At 41.2% G+C, this 23,194-nt stretch overlaps 2 protein-coding genes and 1 non-coding gene across 15 annotated transcripts; 2 read left to right on the top strand and 1 right to left on the bottom strand.

Moving 5' to 3' along the window:
* Positions 1 to 1,743: 1,743 nt before the first annotated feature.
* On the top strand, positions 1,744 to 18,492 carry Trmt10b (tRNA methyltransferase 10B). Of its 12 annotated transcripts, none has more exons than XM_020158189.2 (12): positions 1,744 to 1,837; positions 2,629 to 2,805; positions 3,177 to 3,237; positions 5,130 to 5,327; positions 5,787 to 5,895; positions 6,418 to 6,542; positions 9,510 to 9,662; positions 11,283 to 11,361; positions 12,108 to 12,175; positions 15,519 to 15,642; positions 15,908 to 16,020; positions 16,199 to 18,492. In XM_020158189.2, the coding sequence occupies exons 3-12, from the start codon at positions 3,220 to 3,222 to the stop codon at positions 16,250 to 16,252; spliced, it is 1,041 nt and encodes a 346-aa protein (XP_020013778.1). In that variant the 5' UTR covers positions 1,744 to 1,837; positions 2,629 to 2,805; positions 3,177 to 3,219; the 3' UTR covers positions 16,253 to 18,492. The 12 variants fall into 12 exon arrangements, with proteins under 12 accessions (XP_020013778.1, XP_020013779.1, XP_020013776.1 ...); XM_020158190.2 differs by having other exon boundaries at positions 5,125 to 5,327; XM_020158187.2 differs by having other exon boundaries at positions 3,120 to 3,237.
* Positions 11,850 to 12,012, top strand: LOC141415838 (U1 spliceosomal RNA). The gene has a single exon (XR_012440794.1). It is a non-coding gene; the product is annotated as a U1 spliceosomal RNA (small nuclear RNA).
* On the bottom strand, positions 18,228 to 23,097 carry Exosc3 (exosome component 3). 2 transcript variants are annotated; one of them, XM_020158195.2, is made up of 4 exons: positions 22,727 to 23,087; positions 21,961 to 22,110; positions 19,763 to 19,914; positions 18,228 to 18,581 (listed from the first exon to the last, which is right to left on the bottom strand). In XM_020158195.2, the coding sequence occupies exons 1-4, from the start codon at positions 23,048 to 23,050 to the stop codon at positions 18,380 to 18,382; spliced, it is 828 nt and encodes a 275-aa protein (XP_020013784.1). In that variant the 5' UTR covers positions 23,051 to 23,087; the 3' UTR covers positions 18,228 to 18,379. The 2 variants fall into 2 exon arrangements, with proteins under 2 accessions (XP_020013784.1, XP_020013785.1); XM_020158196.2 differs by lacking the exon at positions 19,763 to 19,914 and having other exon boundaries at positions 18,444 to 18,581; positions 22,727 to 23,097.
* Between the last annotated feature and the right edge of the window lie 97 nt (positions 23,098 to 23,194).

Genomic DNA, 23,194 nt, shown 5'->3' with positions numbered 1-23,194 from the left:
CTGTCATCCCAGCTTCTGCAGGAAACTTTTTACCAGTCTGGGCAAAACTGAGACCCTATTTGAAAAATAATCAGAGCAAAAAGGGCTGGAGGTGTGGCTCACATGGTAAAGGGTTTCAGCAAGAGTGAAACCCTGAGTTCAGACCCCAGTACCACCACAAAATTGGATGAGAATGACATTTTCAAGAGTTTCTGGTGGAGGTTAGATGAAACCTAGAGATAGAGACTGAAAATACAAGGCACGGTGTGCTCAGGTCCACCAAGGAGACAAGAGAAGGTGCTATGAGACCTCTAAGGAGAGAAGTCATTTTGGCCTAAGAAGTGGTAGAAGAAATCAGGAAAGGCTTCCTGTAGGGGGCAGCATTAATTAGAACTAGTATGTCAAGAAGAATTTATTGAGTCAGGCCCTATTTGGGATTTAGAGGTCAAGAAAGGAGAAAAATCATTTATTCTGTCAGCAAATATTTACCATGCAGTGGCATTGGGAATACAACCACGAACATGCCAGACAGTCTTCTCAAGGAACTTATAATTATTAGGAAAGACAGAAAAAAGTACATTACTGGCCAAAAGGTGATTTTAGAAAACAAAGATGCCAAAACAGAGATAAGATGAGCCAGTCTTACCTAGCATAATCAGAAAAAAACCTTTCTAAAGAAGGAATGTTTAAGGTGAAGCCTAAAGAATAAGAGCCAGCCAAGAAAACATGAGAGGAACGGGAATAGTATGTTCAGAGGCCCTTGGTGTGCTTGAGGCATTTCAAGACCAGGATAGGGAGCAGTAAGACCAGCCAGGCCTTATCTTTCCATGGGAGAGTGACTGTGAGCTCATTCAGTGGTGAAGGAATTCTGTGGCATGGGGGTGGGGAGGGTATTCAGTGTGGCTGAGTGGGAGGTACAGCAACCGGCAGGTATGATGTGAGCTCAACCCTGAAAGAGTCACTGAAAGTCATCTGAGCCACTTTGCAAGCTGCTCTGAAGCTATGGAAAGCCTGGGTCAGCTTCTGAACAGAGAAGAGCCAGTAGGGTGGGTTTTAGAAAAAGTTTTATGGGAGAAAAGAGTTTTTGAGTTAACATTTAAGAATCAGATGGAAGCAAGGATTGGAAGGATCTGTACAAAGTCCAGAAGAGAAAGAGTGGACCAAGGAGGAATCTATCCGGCTTTGGTTTCTTAAGAGACATTTCAGGCTTATTCATGGTAGGGTCTCTCTGACAGGGTAAGACCCTACCCCAGAGCGGCAGGGGTGAAGGGAAGAGTGGCCGAGAGTTTTTATCAAGACTCGACTTGGGCAAGTCACTTTGTGTCTCTGAGCCTCAGTTTCCCCTTGACACGTGAAAGGAGATGAAGGAGGGAGAGTGATCAGAGGCTAGACCCCTTGCCTGTCAAACTTCGGGCATATATCTCTGTTGTGAGTCTAGATAGCCAGGTAGCAGAGGGAGGGGCTGTGTGTGCACCTGCGCCCTGGTAGTGTGGGGGATACTGGGGGAGAGTCAGGGCCCCGTACTGAGAGATGATGCTGGTTCAAAACTTGATTTCACCCGGTTTTGCAATGTCCAGCCCTTGTCAGCAACAAAGCGCCTGGTCACCTGAGGTCAGCAAAGGGCTAAGATTGTAATCATCAACTAACAGATAAAGAAACTGATGCCGCCAGAACTGCTGCAAGCTGAGCCGCAACACGCAAGACCAGGAGCTACAGTCTGCGTTCTGGCCCTGGCTGAAAACTACAATTCCCATAGTGCTTCTGGAGGTGATCCGGAAGCGGAAGTGGTCTGAGGCGATGCCAGATCGCGCTGCTGCGGCTGCGCAAGGCGGAGGGAACAGAGAGTCGGAGGGAACAGGTAAGCTGGGAGGGGTCGGGGGCTGACCTGGCGCTCTAGGGTCAGTGGCCGCGTGGGGATGGACGCCGGAAAGGCCGCTCTACCCCGTCTTTTCCTTGCGCCCTCTGCCTTCTTCCATTGACATTGCAACCTACCGGCCAGGCGGAACCTGGGGTCCAGGTGTTCTAGTGCGGGAGGAGGGGAGCCAGCAAACGCAAAGACCCTGGGATGGGATTATCTTTGATATGTTTGGGGAACAGTAAGTAGACCAGAGTGCAGAGGAAAACTGACGGAGGAGGGAGACCTTAACCATCTGGGTAAGTGAAGTGGAGAGTGTTGGAAGGTTCTAAACAGAAGAGTGATCTGACTATCAAACATTTAGGATGCTCCTATTTTGTGAGGCTCAGTACCAGTACTGGAATTGTGCAGGTAAATTCTTTATCCTTTCTTTCTTGGAAGGATTTATTACCACATGAGAAACAAGCAGGCCAGCTGTCGCGCAAAGCTGAGTCTGATCCTTGGAACTCCATGAAGGCAGAATGAATGTCATCTCCAGATCCCCAGCCTGTACCATTACTATGTTAGGCGCTTAGGAACTTCGTCGAATGATGTAGTAAGGCTCAGGAAAGACTTTTTGTTGTCGTTGTGGTTTAGAATGACTATGTATCCTGGGCTGGTCCTGAACTCAGCCATCTTCCTGCTTCAGCTTCCTGAGTTCTGGAATTATAGGAAGGCACCACCATGCTCAGCTTTAGAAAAGATTTTTGAATAAAGAAGTGAAACGCTAAATCTGGGCATAATGTTTCACCTAGGTTCATCAGATCGGTGCTTCATGCTGCCCAACCTCACCTTTGCTGTCTGAGGATCCCTAGGTGGCAACCCATTTTGTGCCAGGCCTTACGCTGATCACCAAAGACACAAAGATGAAAGGGAGGTGGTTCCTGCCGTCAGGAGTGCCCAGTCTGCCCTATAAGAGACTCTGAGTAGTGGTTGGTATTGTTTTTATTTAATTTGAAAGATTACTACATTCCAATTTCCTGGTCTGAAACATCCTCAGGGACTTTTGGGACTTAGGGAGGCACAAAGTCCAAGGAGGTAAAAGAAAGCAAATGGGCGGGATAGTGCTTACGATTCAGCTCCATTGCAACAAACACTGCTGTTTGCAAGGTCCTTCAAAGGCATTCAATTTGATAGAAGGAAAAAATATCACCCGAGGCTTTTCAACTTTGTAAGCAAATCCATGAAAAACTCTACAGTCCCTCAAACTACTTCTGTCATAGTTCTCTTTTTTTTTCCTTCTTAGCTATATTTCCTCCAAAGAGACATAGGCATCCATTGCCTCCCATTCACTCCCCAACAGGGTTGGTCACATAGGAAAAGCTGCAGGAATATTGACTGACTAAATGAAGGATCAAACACAGGTAAGAGTACAAAATTCCATGAAGTTCAAAGCAGGAAAAGATCACCTGGCTGTTAAAAATCACCACTCTATTTATTTATTTTTATGGAACTGGGGTTTTGAACCTAGAACCTGACGAATGCTAGGCAAGTGCTCTGCCACTGAGCTATACCCCAGCTCTAGTATTCTTTTAACAAATTGTTTTCTCATTTTAGTAAAATGAGGCTGTCAGTTATTGGTCCAGTTTATCTTAAAGGTTGGTTTTTTTTGAATGCTTAAATGTAGAAAACAGTGACTACTGACTGTCTTAAGTTGTGTTTAGTCATCTGAAGGAAGTACAGTTGTCTGGATGTCTTTTGTTAAAAAGGATATTTATAATCAACATTGCTGGTTGTACATGAATAGTACAGTACTTCTGAAATGTTCCTCATTTCTCTGGAAATATTACGTACACTAATTTTGTGTATGCCATTTACTTTATGATAAAATCAATAAATAAATATATTTATTTACAGCTGGGTGTAACGGTGCATGTCTGAGGCAGGAGGATCAAGAGTTCAAGCACAGCTGGGTTACATACAGAGACACTGTCTCATAAAAACCAAGGAATGGGGGAATGTAGCTCAGTGGTAGAGTGCTTGCCTAGTATGTGCAAAGGCCTGGGTTCAATTCGAAGTACTGGGAAAAAAAAAAGGAATTCTTGTTTAACTGATTACTCAGCATGCGTGGCACCTTGAGTTCAAAGCCCAACAGTACCCCCCACCAAAATAATTTGTACTGACTGTTAAAATAAGGATATCTTCTGGGCATGGGTGGCTCAAGCCTGTAATCCTAGGTAATCAGGAGGCAGAGATCAGCAGGATTGTGGTTTGAAGCCAGCCCTGGCAAATAGTTCACAAAACCTTATCTCTAAAAAATCCATCACACAAAAAAAAAGAACTGGTAGAGTGGCTCAAGGTGTAGACCCTGAGTTCAAACCCCAGTACCGCAAAAATCAATCAATCAATAAATAAAATAAAACAAGGATATCTAAGTACAACTAAACTTTAGCCAAGCAAATATATATGAATTTCTAATTTTGAGAATCTAGAAGGTAATTTACTTGGCTGTCTTCAGGAATATATCTGGTGGTTACATATATACAGTGATGTGTGGTGAATATCCAGAACTGCTCAGAAGACTTACCTTTATAGAAAAAACAAAAGAACAATGCAGGAACGGTAGCAATAACAGCCAGTGTTTCAGGAGTACTTATTTTCTATCAAGTAAATTAAACGCGTCTGGTCCTTGCAGCAGTTCTGTCAGGTAGCTTATTCCAAATCATGGAGGGAGTCTGTGACAGAGTTAAATGTTTTGGCTGTTGTCCCACCACTCAAAAGTGGCAAGCTGGAGAATGTGGATAAATCCTAAAATGGCTTATTTTTCCCTGAGAAGCTGTAATTTAAGTACGTTCATCCAAAAACAACTAAAATTTGGCCCAATTTTGAGTATTTCTGGAGTACAAGAAAAAAAAAGGAATATATAGTAGATGCTCAATAAATATTTGCTGAGACTCTGATTTGAAAGTAAACTATTTGAAAAATAATCAAACATTGTGTTTCAAAAGACATAATAAATAATTTGGCTATTTATGACACCCTAGCAATGGGTAAGTACTAATTACTTGGAGATGTCAGGAATCCTGCTTGTCCTCCAAGAGGTATGTCTGGTCCCCTTACTAATAAACTGTTTTTTTGCTGGAAGATGTGTGTTTTTGTCAGTTCAATAACACACTTGTGTCAGTATTTTACACCCTGGTGTACCATCACTAACAAGTACTATTTGTCTTTTAGATACAGGAAATTAGCCGTGTTAGTGAAATAATGTATCTCACATAATTGTGCCTTTTTCCTTCCACTCTGGTTGAAAGGACAGAAGACTAAGCCCATGAACTGGGAACTGGAAGGGGTCGGTCAGGGAACAGAGTCACCAGTGCCGCTGGAGCAAGAAGGTGTCATAGAGGACAGAAGTGAAGATGGACTCTCTGAAAGCTTCCAGCTTCTGCAGATGGATGTGGAATATGAGCGCCAAGAGGGAGAGACACTCCCCATAGACAGTGAGACATGGTGCTCGGTGAGTGCAGTGGGCTTTCAGTCATGGGATGTCCCAGAGAGCCCTGCTCTAAGGGTGGATACTAGTAATGGAAAGAGACTGAGAATGAGTTTTGAGTATTCTGAGTGGTGAATTAATTTCTTGCTAACTGGTTAAGGTTTCAGTTTCATTTGAATCATAGGAAAAATAAAGTTCAAAAATTCTTTTTGATATACCTCAGAAGAGTCAGGAAATCTAAAATCTGCTGGAGGCCCTGTCGCCAATGAATTTACTGTGACTTTGAGCAAGTCACATATCTTTTCCAAAGCTGTAGTTTATCTAAACACAGTCCAGTCTAGGTTTGTTTTTAAGACGAAAATCTTTTTTTCTCCTCTAACTTTATGTGTAAATGAGAAACAAATAATTAAGTAACTGTTGCTAGCATTCATTTTCCTTTTTGGTGTTTATGAAGTTCTCAAACAATTTTGTTTTCTGGATAAGAAAAATGTCCAGAGAAAACAGAGACACTGGCAAAAGATAATTGCAGCAAAGAAGTGCAAAAGAAAGCAAGAAAAAGAAAGAAGAAAAGCCAATCGTGCAGAAAATCCAGGTAATAATAAATGAGATTACTGATCATCATTATGTTCATCTTTATGTTCAAGAAAGAAGGATCCATTATCCATCTGATTTTATTGGGAATTGTAGTATCAACGAAAGAAAAATTTAAGCGTGCCTTTTAAATATAAATTTTTCAGTGGGCTTGTGTCTTTATAAGCTCAGAGATAAAAGAAATACCAGCAACAGCTAACATTCAGTGCTATTTGCTAAGTTCAGTTCTAAGAATTTTGCATGGATTACCTTAAAGGGTAGGTATCCATTTTGTAGGAGAAGAGTCAGAGATTCAGAAAAATTAAATAACATGCCCACCATTCAGTTAATAAATGAACAAACTGAAGTTGAATTTAAACCCAGTGGTGTGCCTCAGAGCCCACACTCCTCACCTCTCTGCTATACATATTCAAGGTAATGGATCTCAAGTTTCTCTTTATATGCAAAGATGAAGAAATTTGTTTTGTACAGAACTCTGTTCTCCCATTTTCGCACTCATTCCTTTTTTATATTTCTGCCATAGGTATCCGCCCCCAGCATAGCAAACGTTTTCTGAAAGCCTTAACCAAAGAGAAACTTTCGGAGGCCAAACACTCAGGACCAAGACTGTGTATCGATTTGAGTATGACCCACCACATGTCAAAGAAGGTAGAACATCCACTAAGCCTGGAATTCCTGCTGACCTGAGGGAAGCCCAGAAAGGGCTCAGCCTCCTCGAAGAGAATGACCACCACCAGCTTCTGTGGTTCTTTAGTAATCCAGAAGAAGTGTTTGGCTTTCTACACTGGGCTGCTAAGTTCCAAGATGGCTGTTGGGAAAAATGTGGAAGGGAATATACATTCCTAGGTTTATTTGGCAAATTTTACTTCGTCTACTGTTTTGAGCTCACCACCTTTGCCTCTCTGTTCATAGGGTTTATCCCCTGTCTGGATGGAACCTTTCAGATTCAGTTCTCCAGAGACTAAATCTTTGTCCTTTTGCTGGGGAGAGGAGTATTTGCCTGGTAGCATATTGGTGGAGTCAGGGGAATGTTACCTGGCAAAGGGTCTTCTTGCAGTGTATGTATTTTAATCATTTCTCATTGTTCCCATTGGTGAATAGGTCCTGGGGATGGCTGCATACATGCCACCTGGTATTGGACAGATGAGGTTGACCGAAGCTTGTAGCCTAGGGAGGAGGGTGCTTCACACCATACAAGGCCATGCGGGGTTGTACTTGAGGACAGAATGAACCACCAGGGACAGTGGGATGTGGGCTTTGCAGTATGAAGAGAGTGAGTTGCCCCTTGGTTGCCACAGGATATGGTTGGCTTGTTTGGATGATTCCATAGGCTGTGGAAACTGAAACCCACTACCCAGGGATAAGCAAGAACTATGCCTTATCCTCTTAGTAAAGTTTTTCAGGAGCTGAGTCTGGGAGGATTTTAAGTGGCGAGAAAGGGGGTGCTGGGAAGAGTCTAGCAAACCAGGTGGGAAGGGAAGCCTCTGTGGCAAAGGTTGAATGCCACATTTAAGGCAAGGGGAATTGAAAACAGCTAGGTGCCTGGCACAAGGCTGGACTGGGTAGTGGAGACTGTTGAAGTGAAAGTGACTTCCTAGTGTTAGTTGGCTCTGCTTTCTAGGAATTGATGTGGTGGATGGAGAAATTTTTCCATGCGGAATAGATTAGCTAGTGACAAGAGCCAGACTGCTGTTGCCAGAGGGCGTGGGCCAGACAGAGATGGGCTACGAGGGAGAAGAGGCCCAGGGAAAGCCCACTGCTGGGCTTTGATGGAAGGGTAGTGTTTGCTTTCCACAGAGTGGATGGGATGCCCTGCAGACCCAGCAAAGAGCTTGAACTGAAGGCCAGGCAGTGACAGGGGGACAAACAGCCAAAGTTGGGTAGGGAAGGAGTGGCAGAGTTGTGGGATTGTGTGGTAGGTTTCTTACCCTGAAGCTACAGAGGGGGCCCAGGAAGTAAATGAGATTCTTGATGAGAATCTGGGATATTTCTACACCCTGGTGACATTATTGTGCATGTTTTCCTATCCTAAGGCCAGGAAGTACAGATGTGCTTCTATTGAAAACCACACACACACACACACATATGTACACTTGGCAGGCTAAGATGGGAGGATGGCTTGAGCCTAGGAGTTCAAGGTTCAAGGCCAGCCTGGATAATACAGCGGGACCCTGTTTCAAAAAAAAAAAAAAGCCTTTAACTTTAATACTAGCTACTTGGGAGGCAGAAATAAGGAAGATCACAATTCAAGGCCATTCCCAACATAAAGCGAGACCCCCATCACAATAAATAAGCTGAGTGTGGTGACTTGTGCCTGTCATCCCAACTATGCAGGAAGATGTAGGTATGAGGATTGTAGTCTGGGACCAGACAAAAACACAAGATCCTATCCAAAAAATGATAAAAGCAAAAAGGGGTTGGGGACATGGTTCAAGGTATAAAATACCTGTCTGGCAAGTGTTCAAACCCCATCATTGCCAAAAAAACCCCATGATTTTTATGAATTGATTGGCAAATCAATGAATTAACCTATTAATCACAACTACATAAAAACCAGGAAAAAAAATACATGCAGGAAAAACCAAAACCCTAAAGTGAAGGTGGCAATGTCTAGAGACATTTTGAAAGAAGGAGGGATACTGGTGCCTGGGGGTGGAGGCCAAACATCCTACAATGCACGGAACAACTATGTACTACAGAACCATCCTGACTAGCATATCAACAGTGCTGAGTTTGAGAAGCCCTATTGAACAGGATCACACACTTTGTTGAATTCTGTTTCATGTGAATTGGGCCATTAGAGGTCCTCTCAGTTTCACCAAAAGTCAAGTAACACATAATATTAGGCCTCAGTTTTAGGCCGTACACCATAGTAGGTAGACTTTAAACAAATCTCTTTATTTCAGACTTCCCTGTTATATGCACTAGTGTTTACACATTTTTCAGAGGAACTAGGAAAATCAGTCTGGAGTTCTTAGGTGGAAACTATAGCTCTCTGAAAAGGCAGACAAGGAATTTTCTGCTGTTTATATTGATTGAGATATCAGATTAATTCAAAGCCTTTTTTTTCTCTACTGAACAAATTAGGGTAAATTGTAAAACAACCTTCTAGAATCGGGGAGGAAAATTAAAATTTCCAATCCTATGACATCTCTTGAAGTTAGGGGAAAAGTGCCAAATGGAGTATAAAAATTTTGGTAATTTAACCTCTTAATAGCTTAAAATAGTAAATATCACATGCTAAATTTTTAGATGAAAGCTGAAGTAACCATTTATATGTTCTTAAGTATACAACAGCAGGGACAGCTGGAGGGAGTCTTTCCGCTTACTATTTCTGGGCTAGTATCCTTATCTTTGATCTGTATGGTGTAGTGTCATAGGGTATAATACACATGTGCTCATTCCTGGAATAGAAGGGGCCATCCTAGTTCACAATACTTTTTTTTTTTTTTCTGGTGGTACTCAGGGCTTCATGCTTGCTAGGCAGGCACTCTACCACTTGAGCTACTCCACCAGCTTCATGATACTTTCTAGAGTATTGTGCAAACATAGGCTGATACTGTGTTTAGCTTGAGTTGACATGCTTCCACCCTGAGTTGTACTGTTTCTTTGAAGGAATTGAGTAGACTGGCTGGACAGATCCGAAGGTTGTATGGTTCAAACAAAAAAGCTGACAAGCCCTTTTGGATCTGCCTCACTGGATTCACAACTGACAGTCCCCTCTATGAAGAATGTTTGAGGATGAATGATGGATTCTCTACTTACGTGGTAAGCATCCTTTTGCATGCTATTTAAAATATCTAAAAAATACTTAACTGGGCTGGGCACTGGTGGCTCATGCCTGTAATCCTAACTACTTAGGAGGCAGAGATCAGGAGGATCACAGTTCAAAGCCAGCCCAGGCAAATAGTTTGTGAGATCCTATCTTGAAAAAAAACAACACAAAACAGCACTGGTGGAGTGGTACAGCACCTGCTAGCAAGTGTGAGGCCCTTAATTCAAACCCCAGTACCTCAAAAATAAAATACTTATGAGGTAATAGTAATTTTTAAATTTTTTTCATATTTTGATATATAACTGGTACTCTGTATTTCTGAGTTCTGCATCCACAAATGCAACCATGTTTTGAAAATACTTGGGAGAAAAATATATCTGTACTGAACATATATAAACTATGTTTTTCTTGTCATTATTCCCTAAATGATACAGTATAAGAATTATTTACGCAGCATTTCCATTGTAGTAGGTATTATAAGTAATCTAGAGATGACTTAAAGTATACTGGTGGGTATGCATAGCTTAAATGCTAAGACTATGCCATTTTAACCTTTTTTCTTTTTTTGGCGGTACTGGAATTTGAACTCAGAGCCTCATGCTTGCTAGGCAGGTGCTCAACTACTTGAGCCACTCCACCAGCCCCAAGACTACTGAGGCAACTGTAATGTATGCGTGTGTGTGTATAAATTGTATCTTTTCACTATTGCAATCTGAAAAAAATAAGAACCTTTCATTAGTTCTTACATTTAAATTGTGTTCTTTTTCTTTCACTGCATTGGCCAACTAATACTACCAATATCTAGGACTGTAACTTATCACCTTTATAGTATATTTTGGAAATACCGTTTTTGGAAGAAGAGAAAGAATGTTTTTAGAAGTAGTGTAGATTTAAGATGAGTTTTAGGAAGTACTAAGGAACTTTTCACCTCTTTCCTAGGCTTTCGTAAATGTTAATAGTTAATGCCAATAGGAATCCAGATCTGTTTCTAAGAAATGTCACTAAAAATGCCTTAGTGTTTGCACTGTGTAACTGGGACTGACCAATTGTAGCCTTCCCTAGGAGGCCCACAGGGGCCATGAGTAAAGGGGTGTGCTGTGTGGTGCTGCACAGGTGACTGTGTTGCTATTAGTGTTTTAGCTGTCTTCTCTGTAGTTCAGCCATTTCCAGCTTCACTTCTCTTTAATTTCTTATTATTCCTTCATGTAAGCCAAACAGACCAACTTCCAGGGCTATGAGGTTCCCTCAGTTTCCTTTCTTCCTCTTTTCTTGGGTGATTTCTTTTGTTTTCAATTCTTTCGTGTGTGTCATTCTTACCTCACCAGAAAGTTGTCCCTGGTGGTGTTACTCCCTCACCTATAGTCATGTGCATGTTCCCTGTCCCTCTGAGAGCCCCATGTCACTTTGTATCTCATTTCATAGGTTTAAATGTGTGTTCTACTACTTTCCTGTCCCCAAGCAAGCACTTTCTGAGAAGCAGCTGTCAGATGTGCAGCTTCTGTATACACCCAGAGCCATGCCTGACAGAAACTAGATGTCCAGTAACTAGCGGTTGAATTGTGGGCTATGTTTTCACTGCATTCCTACCATATTGGATCCTTTGCATTTTCCAGCTAGACATGACAGAAGAAGACTGCTTTAGTTTATTTCCTCTGGAAACCCTTGTGTACCTGACTCCTGATTCAGAACATGGTATGTACATTACTGCATGGATTACTGTAGTACTTTGTTCTTAGCCTTTTGTTTCATTGTTCCTTGTGACAGAATTTGTTAAGCCACTCAAGGAGTATCCAAGTGGGGAAGATGAACATGAACTGCGTTGCTCTTACAGGCAGATTCTTCAATGGATGCTTTGCACACTGCTGCACAGATTTAGGGTGCCATCATCAGTTGGACCTTGTGTCCTGCCAGGCATTCCAGTTTCCCTGTTCAGACTCTACCACTGCCTTTTTGGAACAATGTATATACATTTTTTTTCCCTGGAAAATCATCCATTTCACATAATATTCAAATCTAACATTGACTTAGGCCCACCACCTTTTCTTCTTGATTAGATATGCCATCCGATTATCTATTTTATTAGTCTTTTCAGAGAATTAACTGCTGGTCTTATTGAGCAAGTCTATTATATTTTTGTTTTCTATTTATTAGATTTTAACTTCTGTTAATATTTATTTCCTATACTTACCTGGCAGGGGAGATACCATGATCACGAAGGGGTTTTCCCAGGGCGACGCTTATTCATTGCACTCTGGATGTGCTGACCCCTGCGATTTCCCCAAATGTGGGAAATTCGACTGCATAATTTGTGGTGGTGGGGGACTGCGTTCACACTCTCCCCTAAAAAATATATATATATATTTATTTCCTTTTGCTTTGTTTGGATTTAGAAATTATAAAGCAGGTTTGATTTCAGTGGCCTTCATTTTTTTCATTAGCTCTCGAAGATATTGATCTAAACAAAGTTTACATCCTTGGTGGACTTGTGGATGAAAGCATTCAGAAAGTGAGTATATGTTTTAGCTCCAGCATCTGTATTTTGGAAGAGGCACTTGCCCTGTCATTATCTTTCTCAAAGTGCCTAGGAACTCCAAGGGAACAGGAAGAAAGAGCCAGTTTTAACTAGTGTGACCCTTCTGCCTGGGGAAGTCACTCTTAGCAGCAGTGTTAACAGTCTTGAGCTTGACAGGAGCAAGAATCAGCAATTGGGATAGGTAGTGTTCACTAACTACATACCTAGACATTCTTGAGCTTCTTCCTTTTCTCCCAGTTCTGCAAGGATAACTCTGATCTTGAACAAGCAAGCATTGATTCAACATTCCTTCAAGCACTTTGTCCTTAGTGAGAGACTAGTTTGCTCCTTCTTAGGATAACTTCTCCTGCTAACATAGTATTATTCCAAAACTTCAAACTCAATGGGATTGTTCAGATTTCTTTTGTTGAGTTGGAGTTTCATATTGGAAAAATTGGAATGTCGTTGAAGTTTTAAATTTAGTTTCTATTATGCAAATATTTGCTGAGATTATTTTCTTTGTTTATATTTACTAATTTACATATACTGCATAGCTATTAAGTTGATTAATGATATAATAGGTAACATGTACAAAAAGGTGTATAGTGAGAAGTACATCTGCCTCCCATCCTTGTACTCCCCTCCCCTCACAAAGGCAACTACTGTTCAGTTTTCTTATGTATTCTTGATATATTCTGTGATCACACAAGGGCATGTACTACCACACCTGCTGAGACTGTGTATTAGTGATTTTATGGAATTACTGATGAGTTTCTTAGAAGTGAATAGGGTGTCATGTTAACATAGGAGAATGTCATTGTTCTTAGATACATGCTTAAGTATTTAGTGATGAAGTGTTGCGATGTCTGTAGCTTACTTTCAAATGATTCAATAAAACATGTATTTATATACAGAGAAATGCAAAATGGATACAATGTTAACTGGTGTATATTGATGACAGAAATAAGTATTAGTTGTATTATTCCTTCAGCTATTTCCAGGTTTGAAATAGTCAAAAATAAATAGTTGGGAGAGGGAAGAGAACTTTATTGCAGAGCCAGGATTACCACTCACCTGACTTGTCACCATCCTCCTGCAGCAGGCAAACAGTGCCTTTTTTGAGTCAGTAAAGTCCGGGGGGTAGGGGTGAGTGAGCAGCATAAGACCTATAGATTTGCAGCTTTAACACACTGTCCTCTTTTATCTCTTCACCAACTGAAAAATAACTGGCACAAAGATGTCAAAACCTCTTGGCTTTTTATGGAGATTTTGGCTTTTTCACAAAACTATGCTACGAACAGTATTTCTTCAAGGACACTAATTTTATCTTTAAATGTGAAGAAAACAGAAAATGTAAGATTTCTGGGATAGTATTCAAGTCTTCTACTAACATTGAATTCTATACTAAGGTGCTTGTAAAGGAGTAAGACTTTTTATTTATTTATTTTGGCAGTACTGGGGTTTGAACTTGGGGCCTCACATCTGCTAGTAGGTGCTCTACCACTTGAGCCACAACCCCAGCCCAAGGCTTTTTCTTTCTTTCTTTTTTTTTTTTAAGCAAACATATGATAGCTATCTATGCAAAGGAGTGTTACCCTTCAGTGAAATCTTTTTTAGTAGCCATTCCCTTATCTGAATTGTGTCACTTAAAATATTTTTGGAAGTTCTGTCTTAGAATTGTGCTTCATGTGAGTCTAAGAGGCAGGTAACCCAATGTCAGAACAAAAAAGATGCTAGTTGTCCTTCAACTAGTCTTGTTGGTTAGAGTATGCTTATGGTGGCCAGTCAGTTATGGGGGACCATAAATGAAAGGACATTGATAAGCTAGAACAAGTTAAGAAGAGGTTGACCTGAATGATGAAGAGACTCAAAACTATGTCAGTCAAAATATTGTTGACAGGCCAGGTGCCGGTGGCTCACACCTGTAATCGTGACTACTCAGGAGGCAGAGATCAGGAGGATCACAGTTCAAAGCCAGCCCTCGCAAATAGTTCATGAGACCCTATTTCAAAAAAAAACTTCACATGAAAGAGCTGTGGAGTGTGGCTCAAAGTGTAGGCTCTGAGTTCAAGCTCTAGTACCACAGAAAAAAAGAAGAAAGAGTTGACAGACTGAGGCTGTCAGTCCAGAGACAAAAGCATTCATAGAGGCATGATCACCGCCTTCAAGGGTGGCTATCTCGTGGAAGGACCACAGATGTTACTTGCTTAGTGTAACCCTGGGGTAATAGAAGTGGAAGTCTCAGGGCATTTCCTACCAACTGCTACCATCAAGTCAGAGTGGATTGTTCCATCCCAGGATGCATGAACTTCTGTCACAGTGGTTATCCATTTAGAGGGCAGATGGCCACTTAGACAAGAGGTCAGAAAGGATGGACAAACACTGGATTAGTGGTGAGAGGAACAGTGGAATAGTTAGCACTGTTGAGGCTCCTTTTCAACCCAAGTGTACTAATCATCCTAATGATCTAAACTTTTTAATACTGAAGTCTGTGCTGCTTACAATTTATGAATGTCTTTTGAAGAGTCATCAGTTTTACTCTGACCCTCATTGGCCTCAGATTATTGGACTTTTTGAATTCTTGTGACTCCTTTTTACATTTGAGTCCTTCCCTTTGATTGGGCTCAGTTCTCACATCTTAATGCTGTCTTTTTGCTTACTGTGTACATTTTTTTTTTTTTTTTTGCAGTACTAAGGCTTGAACTCAGGGCCTACACCTTAAGCCACTCCACCAGCCCTATATTTGTGATGGGTGTTTTCGAGATAGGGTCTCATGAACTATTTGCCTGGGCTGGCTTCGAACTGCATTCCTCCTGATCTCTGCTTCCTGAGTAGCTAGGATTACAGGCATGAGCCACTGGCACCTGGCTATTGCATGCCTTTCTTGAATCTGACTCTCTCTTCTTTAATTTGCTGCTACCAATTGCCTGAGCCTAAAACACCAAGTCTTCAGAATTGAGTCTGAGGGCCAAGCATGCTCTCTGATTGGTTAGACTCCTTAAGCTCTTTGAGGCCAATTGTGGCTGCAGTTGTGCCTCTTTTTCTTATTTCCTTATTATAAGTGGTAGTGAGGGGAGGCTTGTAGATAAATGGCCCCCCAAAGTTGAGGTGTTGCCACACAAGCCATTTCTCACTTAGAACAACTATTCTTAATTATCTCCAGTTCCTTCTGTTCTGCCATTGGCTACTTATTTTTAATATGTGTATCTTTTAACTATGATTATGTATGGAAACTTGGGGTAGTGATAAATGGGGATTCTCATAGTTTAATATGCATATTGTAATGAATGTATATTTGTGTAATTTTTATAAGAAAAACATTTAACTTAATTTACAGAAGGTGACATTTCAGAAGGCCCAGGCATACTCTGTCAAGACAGCCCGCTTGCCAATCCAAGAATACATGGTCAGGTGCCAAAATGGGAAAAACTTCCACTCAGAGATATTAGCTATCAATCAAGGTACTGTTTACATGGCCCACAGCCACTGTGCACTACTTCTGGAGCTGCTTGTGTTGTGTTTAAGTACGCCTGACCTAGTCTCCTGTGACTGATATGCCTGGAATTTATTACATGCATTTTGTGGCATGTATTCTGGCCACTGAGAGGCATTCTGCATTTTCCTTGTGGTCCCCAACTATGTTAAAAATAGTTGAAATTGCTCCCTTTGCCTAGAATGCCCTACCTTCAACACCTCATTAGCCAGTGACTTCTGTTTGCTCTTCAGGATCCAGTGCCAGGAGCATGTTAGCTGGCTTGCTCCCTCTCACAGAGAGCCCTTTGGAAATATGTTCCTTTGTGTTGCAGCATTGCCCATTCACAGGCCTCTGTCAGTGCAAGGTGAGATCCTTGTGAGCAGGCAGGGTTATGTCCTTCCCTCTGTCCTCCCAAGATAGAGCTTTTGTGAAGCAAAAGACATTTGTTCAGTGAAATATTACAGACACCCTTTTCCTCTTTAATCATTTACTAGTTCTTTTCCTGTCAATGGTCATTGTATTTTCTGTTTATCCTCTAACAGTATTTGATATCCTGTCTACCTACTTTGAGACTCATAACTGGCCTGAAGCACTGAAGAAAGGAGTTTCTTCGGGAAAAGGTTATGTTCTTCGGAATTCAGTGGAGTGATAGCCAGCCCAAGATTGCAGCTGCATGATACAAAGTGCTGGCGGTCTCTTGACCAAAGAACAGGGCAAAGGGTGGCAGTGGCACACACTTGCCTTTCGTTGACATTTTGGGTCTTCATAGTATTAGCTATCAATGACAGGAACCACATTTTATGCTTTTGTATCACCCACCGTGCCTGGTTCACAGGAAGTGCCCCAAGAAATGTTACTACAAAAAAAAAAAAGTTTACCTAACAAAGAAATTAGCCCTAAAATTACAAGGCTTTGAATATGTTCATTCATCTTTTGTACATCTATTTCTATTTGTGAAAGAACTACTTTTAGAGATTAAATAATTGATATATCAGGAACTTAACTTTCACTAATCTGGCATAAAATTGTATCTTTCTCCAGCCTATTTGAACATGCTGATTTTTTCCCCCAGCTCAGAAATATGCTGCACATAACCTTTGCAGTATCAGCCAAGCCTGGCCTGGCCTTCTTTTAGCCTCCAGAGCACTTTGTTTCCTCCTGTGGCTCTCACCCTGTTCTCCTTCTTCTAGTTATGGACATGGAGGGCTTCTCTCTTCCAATTTGTGAATAACTTCATATCTTTCTGAGCCTCATACAAACTTGGGTCATTCTACACATAATTAACAGACCAAATTGAAAAGCAAAAATATAGTACTGATAAATCTAAGTTGAAAACAGAAAGTATGCTCCAATCTGAAATTCAGTCGTGTTAGATAATTGACTTCTTATTACACAAATTTATCTCCTTGTGTCCTTCAGTTATTCTTGCCAGTTGCTGATTAAGCTGAAAGCAAATTCAGAAAATGTATTCTATATGTCAAAGAAACCAAAAGGTTACTTCTTTGCTCTACTCCATCCCCTTTACCATTTAAATCCTTGGTAACTGACCACTTGATAAATTGTTATCAGTGTGTTTTTATTAGTAAGATACCAGGCCACAGAAAACATCTTTACAAGCACATAGTGCTTTTTGGTCACTATCAACATGTTGAATGAAGGAGATAGTCTCATCTAACATGGATTATCTACAGGTAGGCCATCATTCATAGGAGATCCATCATTCATAAGAGATCTGTGACCCAGAACCACTGAACTTTTATCATCTGCCAATCTTCATGTTTACTAGTAAACACTTTGCTTAATACAGCAGATCACCCAACTCAAACCTAAGCCTCTCCCACTTATCCAAAACCATGAGGAGGTGTTTTTTTGTTAGGCTTCTGGTTCCCAGCTATGTCAAGATGAAACTGTTCCCTTTGCCTAGAATGTCCCCCCTTGAATCCTTCAATGGATTCAGAAATCCTCATATTGTTATTTACATAAAATTTTAAAAACTGAGTATTCCATATAACCCTCTAATATGAAAATGAAATACTCTGGAACTACTGAATTTTTAATAATCGCGAAAGAAATGGACAAAGTATATTACAAAGTAACATATAAGATAAACTAATTCCAATTTAAAAAACATATACACATACAGTGGTTGAGGATGTGAGCCAAGTTAAATTCTGTGTGTCAATTTCAACTATGTGGATCAGTATCTTCCATGGTTACTGGGAGTAAAAATGAAGTTAATCCATGTAAAAACACTTGGAGTAAAACTTGCTACATGGTAAACGTGATTATTAGGTAGACTATACTCTTCCACTGATTAATGGGATTACAGGTAACTTTTATTTGCTTCATTATACTTTAAATGCACTCAACATTTCCTCTGGTGAATAAGATTTACTGTTAAATCAGGAAGTAATTTAATGCTGACTTCCAACTCACTATAGAAGCTGTGCTCTAACAAAACCAAAGGAGTTAAAAATAGTAACTTTTTTGTGAAGTTTATTGTATAGAACAAAAAATACACCATAATTTTATGATGTTTTACCCACAAAAGCATGAGTGGAAACCAGCAACTTTCTTATAAAAATATTTTATTGGATTCTAATAAGACAATATGTCTATTCACATCTTGTCTTCTTAAGATCTACTAAGAAGAGGATCACCTGAAAAAAGTTTCCCCAGGAAACCTAGTCTCTTGGCTCAACCCATTAAAGAAGTCCACACTATCAGCTTTCTGCCAATCTGGCAAAGATTTGTTTCCTTTGATCTGTTGTCATGTTTTCACATGCTTCTAAAATGTTTGCCAAAATTAAAGTCTGCTGAATGGTTTTTGCCTTAACCCATATTCTTCCATTCATTCCAAACACAATCTCCAGTGGATAGAGCTTTCCCACTTCCTGTATGATTTCACAATCTGGAGCTAATAGCCTGGTGGGGAAGAGGAAAGAAAATGAAATTTAAGAAGTGGCAGGGTGTGTTCTGGCTTTCCATTACATTTCTTTTCTGGACAGTTCTCTGTAGCTACTCAAAGCCCTATCTGCATCATTTCAAAAACAGCCTATGATGACATTCACTGCCCTCTCGCTTGTTTTTGAGATGACTTCTCCCTATGTTGCCCAAGCTGCTCTCAAACTCCTGGGTTCAAGAACCTCTTGCCTCAGCTCCCTGAGTAACTGGGACTACTGGCATGTGTCACCAAGAGGCTTTCTACTTTCAAAGGTGTACTAGAGGTCACAATGGTGGGCTACCCTTACAAAGAAATATAACTTCCTATGTAACCAACTTTGCATAAACTATAAATGTACAAAGTTCTTCCTAAGATTATTAGAACACCTTAATTCTAGACTTCAGAATCACAGCTTTTTTATTAGCTGGGGTGCTAAGAAAACATCTTAAACTTACTTTCTTGACCATGTAAATTAGTCTCTGGTATTAAATTCAGTACTTGGATAAAAGCATCTTTGAAACAGAAAGGTGCTGCTCAGTTAATAACATGTTTTTCTAATGTCCCAAACTTAATCTCCAAATCTGCAGAATAGGCAGTAAGGAGAAACCTAGACGCCGCCTCTGGAATTCAGTGGCTGTAGCAGCAAAGCCACTCAATATGACACAGCTTTAGGTAGGTAAAACGGTCTAAACATCTAACAGAATCTGCCTCAGTGAGAACTACTGAATCAACCAAGACAGAGTAGCAGGAACCGTTCTGTAAATGTCTACATAAACTTGATCACATTAGCCAACTGCATTTGGCCATTAGAGAAATTTGATAATTTTGTACAAGTGCAGATTGCATCTGATTTCAAGTGACTTAGAATGGGAGAAAGGCCAGTTTTCATCTGTCAGTTACAAGGAACAGCAGGCCTGGGAGAGAAGAAAAAAATAGGACAAAAACTACACACCAAATACATCTGAATTTGACATATTTACATTAAGAAGGGGCAGAACTAAATTTATGAGTTTACAGATATGCTAAAATAGAAACTGACTTTTAGCTTTGAAGAGAAATTCAGATGTTAATGAACCCAAATTCATCAGCCTTCCAGGTAGGTATAGTAATTATACAAGAAGGCAGGCAAGCTAGTACTTACTAACTTGACATCAGTACTTACTTTCTAATCAAGCCCAAAGTCACTTTAAAAAGCAGACCGTCCTGTCCAATCACTCCCATTCCATTGGCTCGCCCACAGCTGTCAATACAGACCATTTCTGGTTCCATATCTTTATTAGCAACTACAAACTGGCCATAGATGAGATCTCCAACCTACAAGATATTAAAAAAATATATATACTCATTTCCTTTCAGCAAATCATTCTGTAGGTACTGCTATTGGCCTTTCCCATAGGCAGCAATGCCAGACACGAACAGTTCTGTGGCTAAAGAACTGACTACTTTGGGCTTGAGTCTTGAAGACCACAAAATTAATACATGTAACCCTTCCTTCACTCACCAGGAAATCCTCATGCTAGGAACTATCTCAAGCCCTAAGAATACCTTCTAAGATTGTACTGTCCAATCTGGCAGTCAGTACTCACATGTAAAAGTGTATTTAAAATCAAAATTAGATATTTAAAATGCTGTTCCTTACTTACATTAGCCACATTTAAAGTGCTCAAAAGCTACATGTAACTAGTGACTACCATTAGTCAGTGCAGATATATACCATCATTATAGAATATTCTATCAGTGCTACTCTAGCAAATTACACATCTGGTCAGAGGAAGGGAACTCCTGGCATGCAAATTATTCAAAGTAAAATGACAGTAATTCATGGTAACTCTTCATGGAAGATTTACTTTAAAACTACAGTTGAGGACTGGAGGTGTGGCTCTAGCAGTAGAGTGCCTGCTTTGTAAGCACAAAGCCCTGAGTTCAAACCCCAGTACCACCAAAAACACCCCCAAAAAACTATACAGTTGAACTTCAAAATTATGAAACTAAGGAAATGGAAAGTGAATTTTTCGGTTCATTTAACAAAACATTTATTAAGTACCTACTGTTTACTGGTGACTATATGAACTACAGAAGAACAAAAACCACTTCATGCCTTCTGAAGCATTTGGTCTTGCAGAGGGCAGTGGGAATAAACATATGAACACAAACTCCATTCAAGCTAAAACCAGTTAAGTACTAGAGGAAAAATATAAGAAAAGCAGTGATTAAGGATGACTTTACAGAGGTGACCCTGTTTAGCCTGGGCCTCAAAGGATGAGCATGTGTTCCACAGGCCGAGAAGGACAGGAACAGCCAGAGCAAAGGTACAAGGGCAAGAAATTGAATTCAGTGGTGTTTGGTGTGGTATAAGCATGGCTATATGAAGGACATAATTATGAATGACGGAAAACCCTTGGAATGTAGTATGAAGGAATTCAGTAGGTTTTGAAGAATCTTTTGTCTCCACCCCCCCCCCACTCACTCTCTTTTGAGAAAGGAATTATGTGAGTATGAGGACATCAGCTCTCAAAAGCCCATATGGGGAGGTAAAAGTATGGAAGCAGAGGTGTTAATGAAGAGATCCTTGACTGAGTACTGTCAAAGGGAGGTAATGCCTACAACTTGCTAGGATGGACATAAAGATCATGGCTGGGCTGGTGGCTTATGCCTATAATCTTAGCTACTGGGGAGATGGAGATCAGGAAGATCCCAGTTCTAGGCCAGCATGTGCAAAATTTTCACAAGACTCCATCTCAAACAATAGCTGGGCATGGGGGCTCACACCTGTCATCCCAGCTACATGGGAAGCACAAAAAGGAAACCTAGCTAATGAAGCTCTGAGTTCAAGCCCCAGTCCCACCAAAAAAAAAAAAAAATGATTAAATTACTAAAGACCCATAAGAGGTGAATAAAAGGGGGCAAAAAAAATCTGGCTTGGATAGACAGGAAGAATACAGCTATACTACCCGAAAAGCCCAAATTGAAAACATGTGGTAACAAGATCACTCCTCTGTCAGCTTCAAAGATCTACAATTTTGATGGCCAGATGGCTGGTAATGCATAATGACAATGCACAGCATTTGTCCCTCCCCCCAAGCCTATTTGTGCAGTGGATATGGACATAACAAATATAACCTTTCAACTCATTAGAGAGAAAATATCCCAAGAGCCAATATAGTAAATGTAAAATAACTATGAAGCCCTGGTCCTAGAGGTGGAGCATATCTAACTCTTGGAACCTGGAGCCATTAAGCAGATGCCTGAAGATGATCCGGGAGACTAGAAGAACAGTTCATGCTTCCCCTTCTGAATAGCTGACTGCTCAGGGGAATGGATATTATTCTTACTGTTGAAACCAAAGGCTCCTATCATTACCTGCACGTTTGGTCTATTTCTTTTAGTTGCACCTTCAAATGCCAAGTAAGACAAAGAAGCTGGCTCACTCCCTCCAACATCAACTTTGAATATGTCTCCAGATTTAGCGGTCACTATGCCAATCACATGGTCTCCTTTCACAGGTACATACTACAAAAGAAAATAGAATGAGAGAACAGCCATAAATGACAACATATCTTTAGCAAGTCTTGTCTGTGCTGCTCAGGCTGCTCTCCAACTCCTGGGTTTAAGCGATACTCACGCTTCAGCCTCCCCAATCGCTGGGACTACAAGTGGGTGCTCCTGGGTGTAGCTCTGCAGCTTCTAATAATCATTTAGTTTCAGACGGTATCTCATACCTCTTCAGCATTTTTCAGAAGTCCCTAACTTCTGTGGCACAGGGATCCTTAGAGCCAAGGAAACCCATTCCATTGTAAGACTGTTTTTCTTATATGAAAATTCGTACTACTCTACGAGAAATTTAACTCCCCATGATTTCTACTCGTTAATGGTTCTACCTTCTGGGACTGCTGCTTCCTGACATTTGGGGTTTTGAAGACGCCTTTCTTTCCTGGTCGCCCTTCTCAGCTATGTTTCTATTATTCGTGGTTCCTCTAAAGAAGAGGCGAGGCGGGCACAAGACTACGATGTCTCTGGGGTACTCTTAACAAAGGAAGCCCCACGAAGTTCTCACGGAACCCGCGGCATAACTATCCCAGGGCCGGAATACCACTTTCACTGTCGCCCCGCCAAAGTTCCAGCTCACCCGCTTCTGTTGCGAATCCACCCAGTAAACGCCACCACCGCTGCCGCTGCCGGGCTCCTTGTGACGGAGGCGACCACACTTGGTAACCAGCAGGCGGTCCCCGCAGCGCCGCAAGCCAGGGCCGCACACTACCCGCAATCGGGAGCGCGTCCCAACATTCAGGCGCAACGGTCGCTCCCCTGCAACACCAGGACCTTCTACGTCCTCCTGTTCCGGCAGCAGCAGCTCCTCACCCGGGAGAACCACCTGATCTAACACAGTGCGCGCCGCCCGTGCCCTGCCGCCCGCGGGAGAGTCAGCCACAACCGACACAGCTTCAGCCATCGCGGGCGCCACCAAACACCACTTCCTGTGTTCGACTTCCGCTTCCGGCTTCGTATCCAATCCCCAGCCCGGTCAGGGATTTCGGCTTCCGGCAGTTTGTGGTCGGTGGGGCTGGGACCTAAGTCTGAATAGTCGCTGTCAGCC

Source organism: Castor canadensis, chromosome 13 (assembly GCF_047511655.1).
Source record: "Castor canadensis chromosome 13, mCasCan1.hap1v2, whole genome shotgun sequence".
NCBI lineage: Eukaryota > Metazoa > Chordata > Mammalia > Rodentia > Castoridae > Castor > Castor canadensis.
Note: the sequence above shows the minus strand (reverse complement) of the source record. Positions and strands in the feature narration are given on the sequence as shown.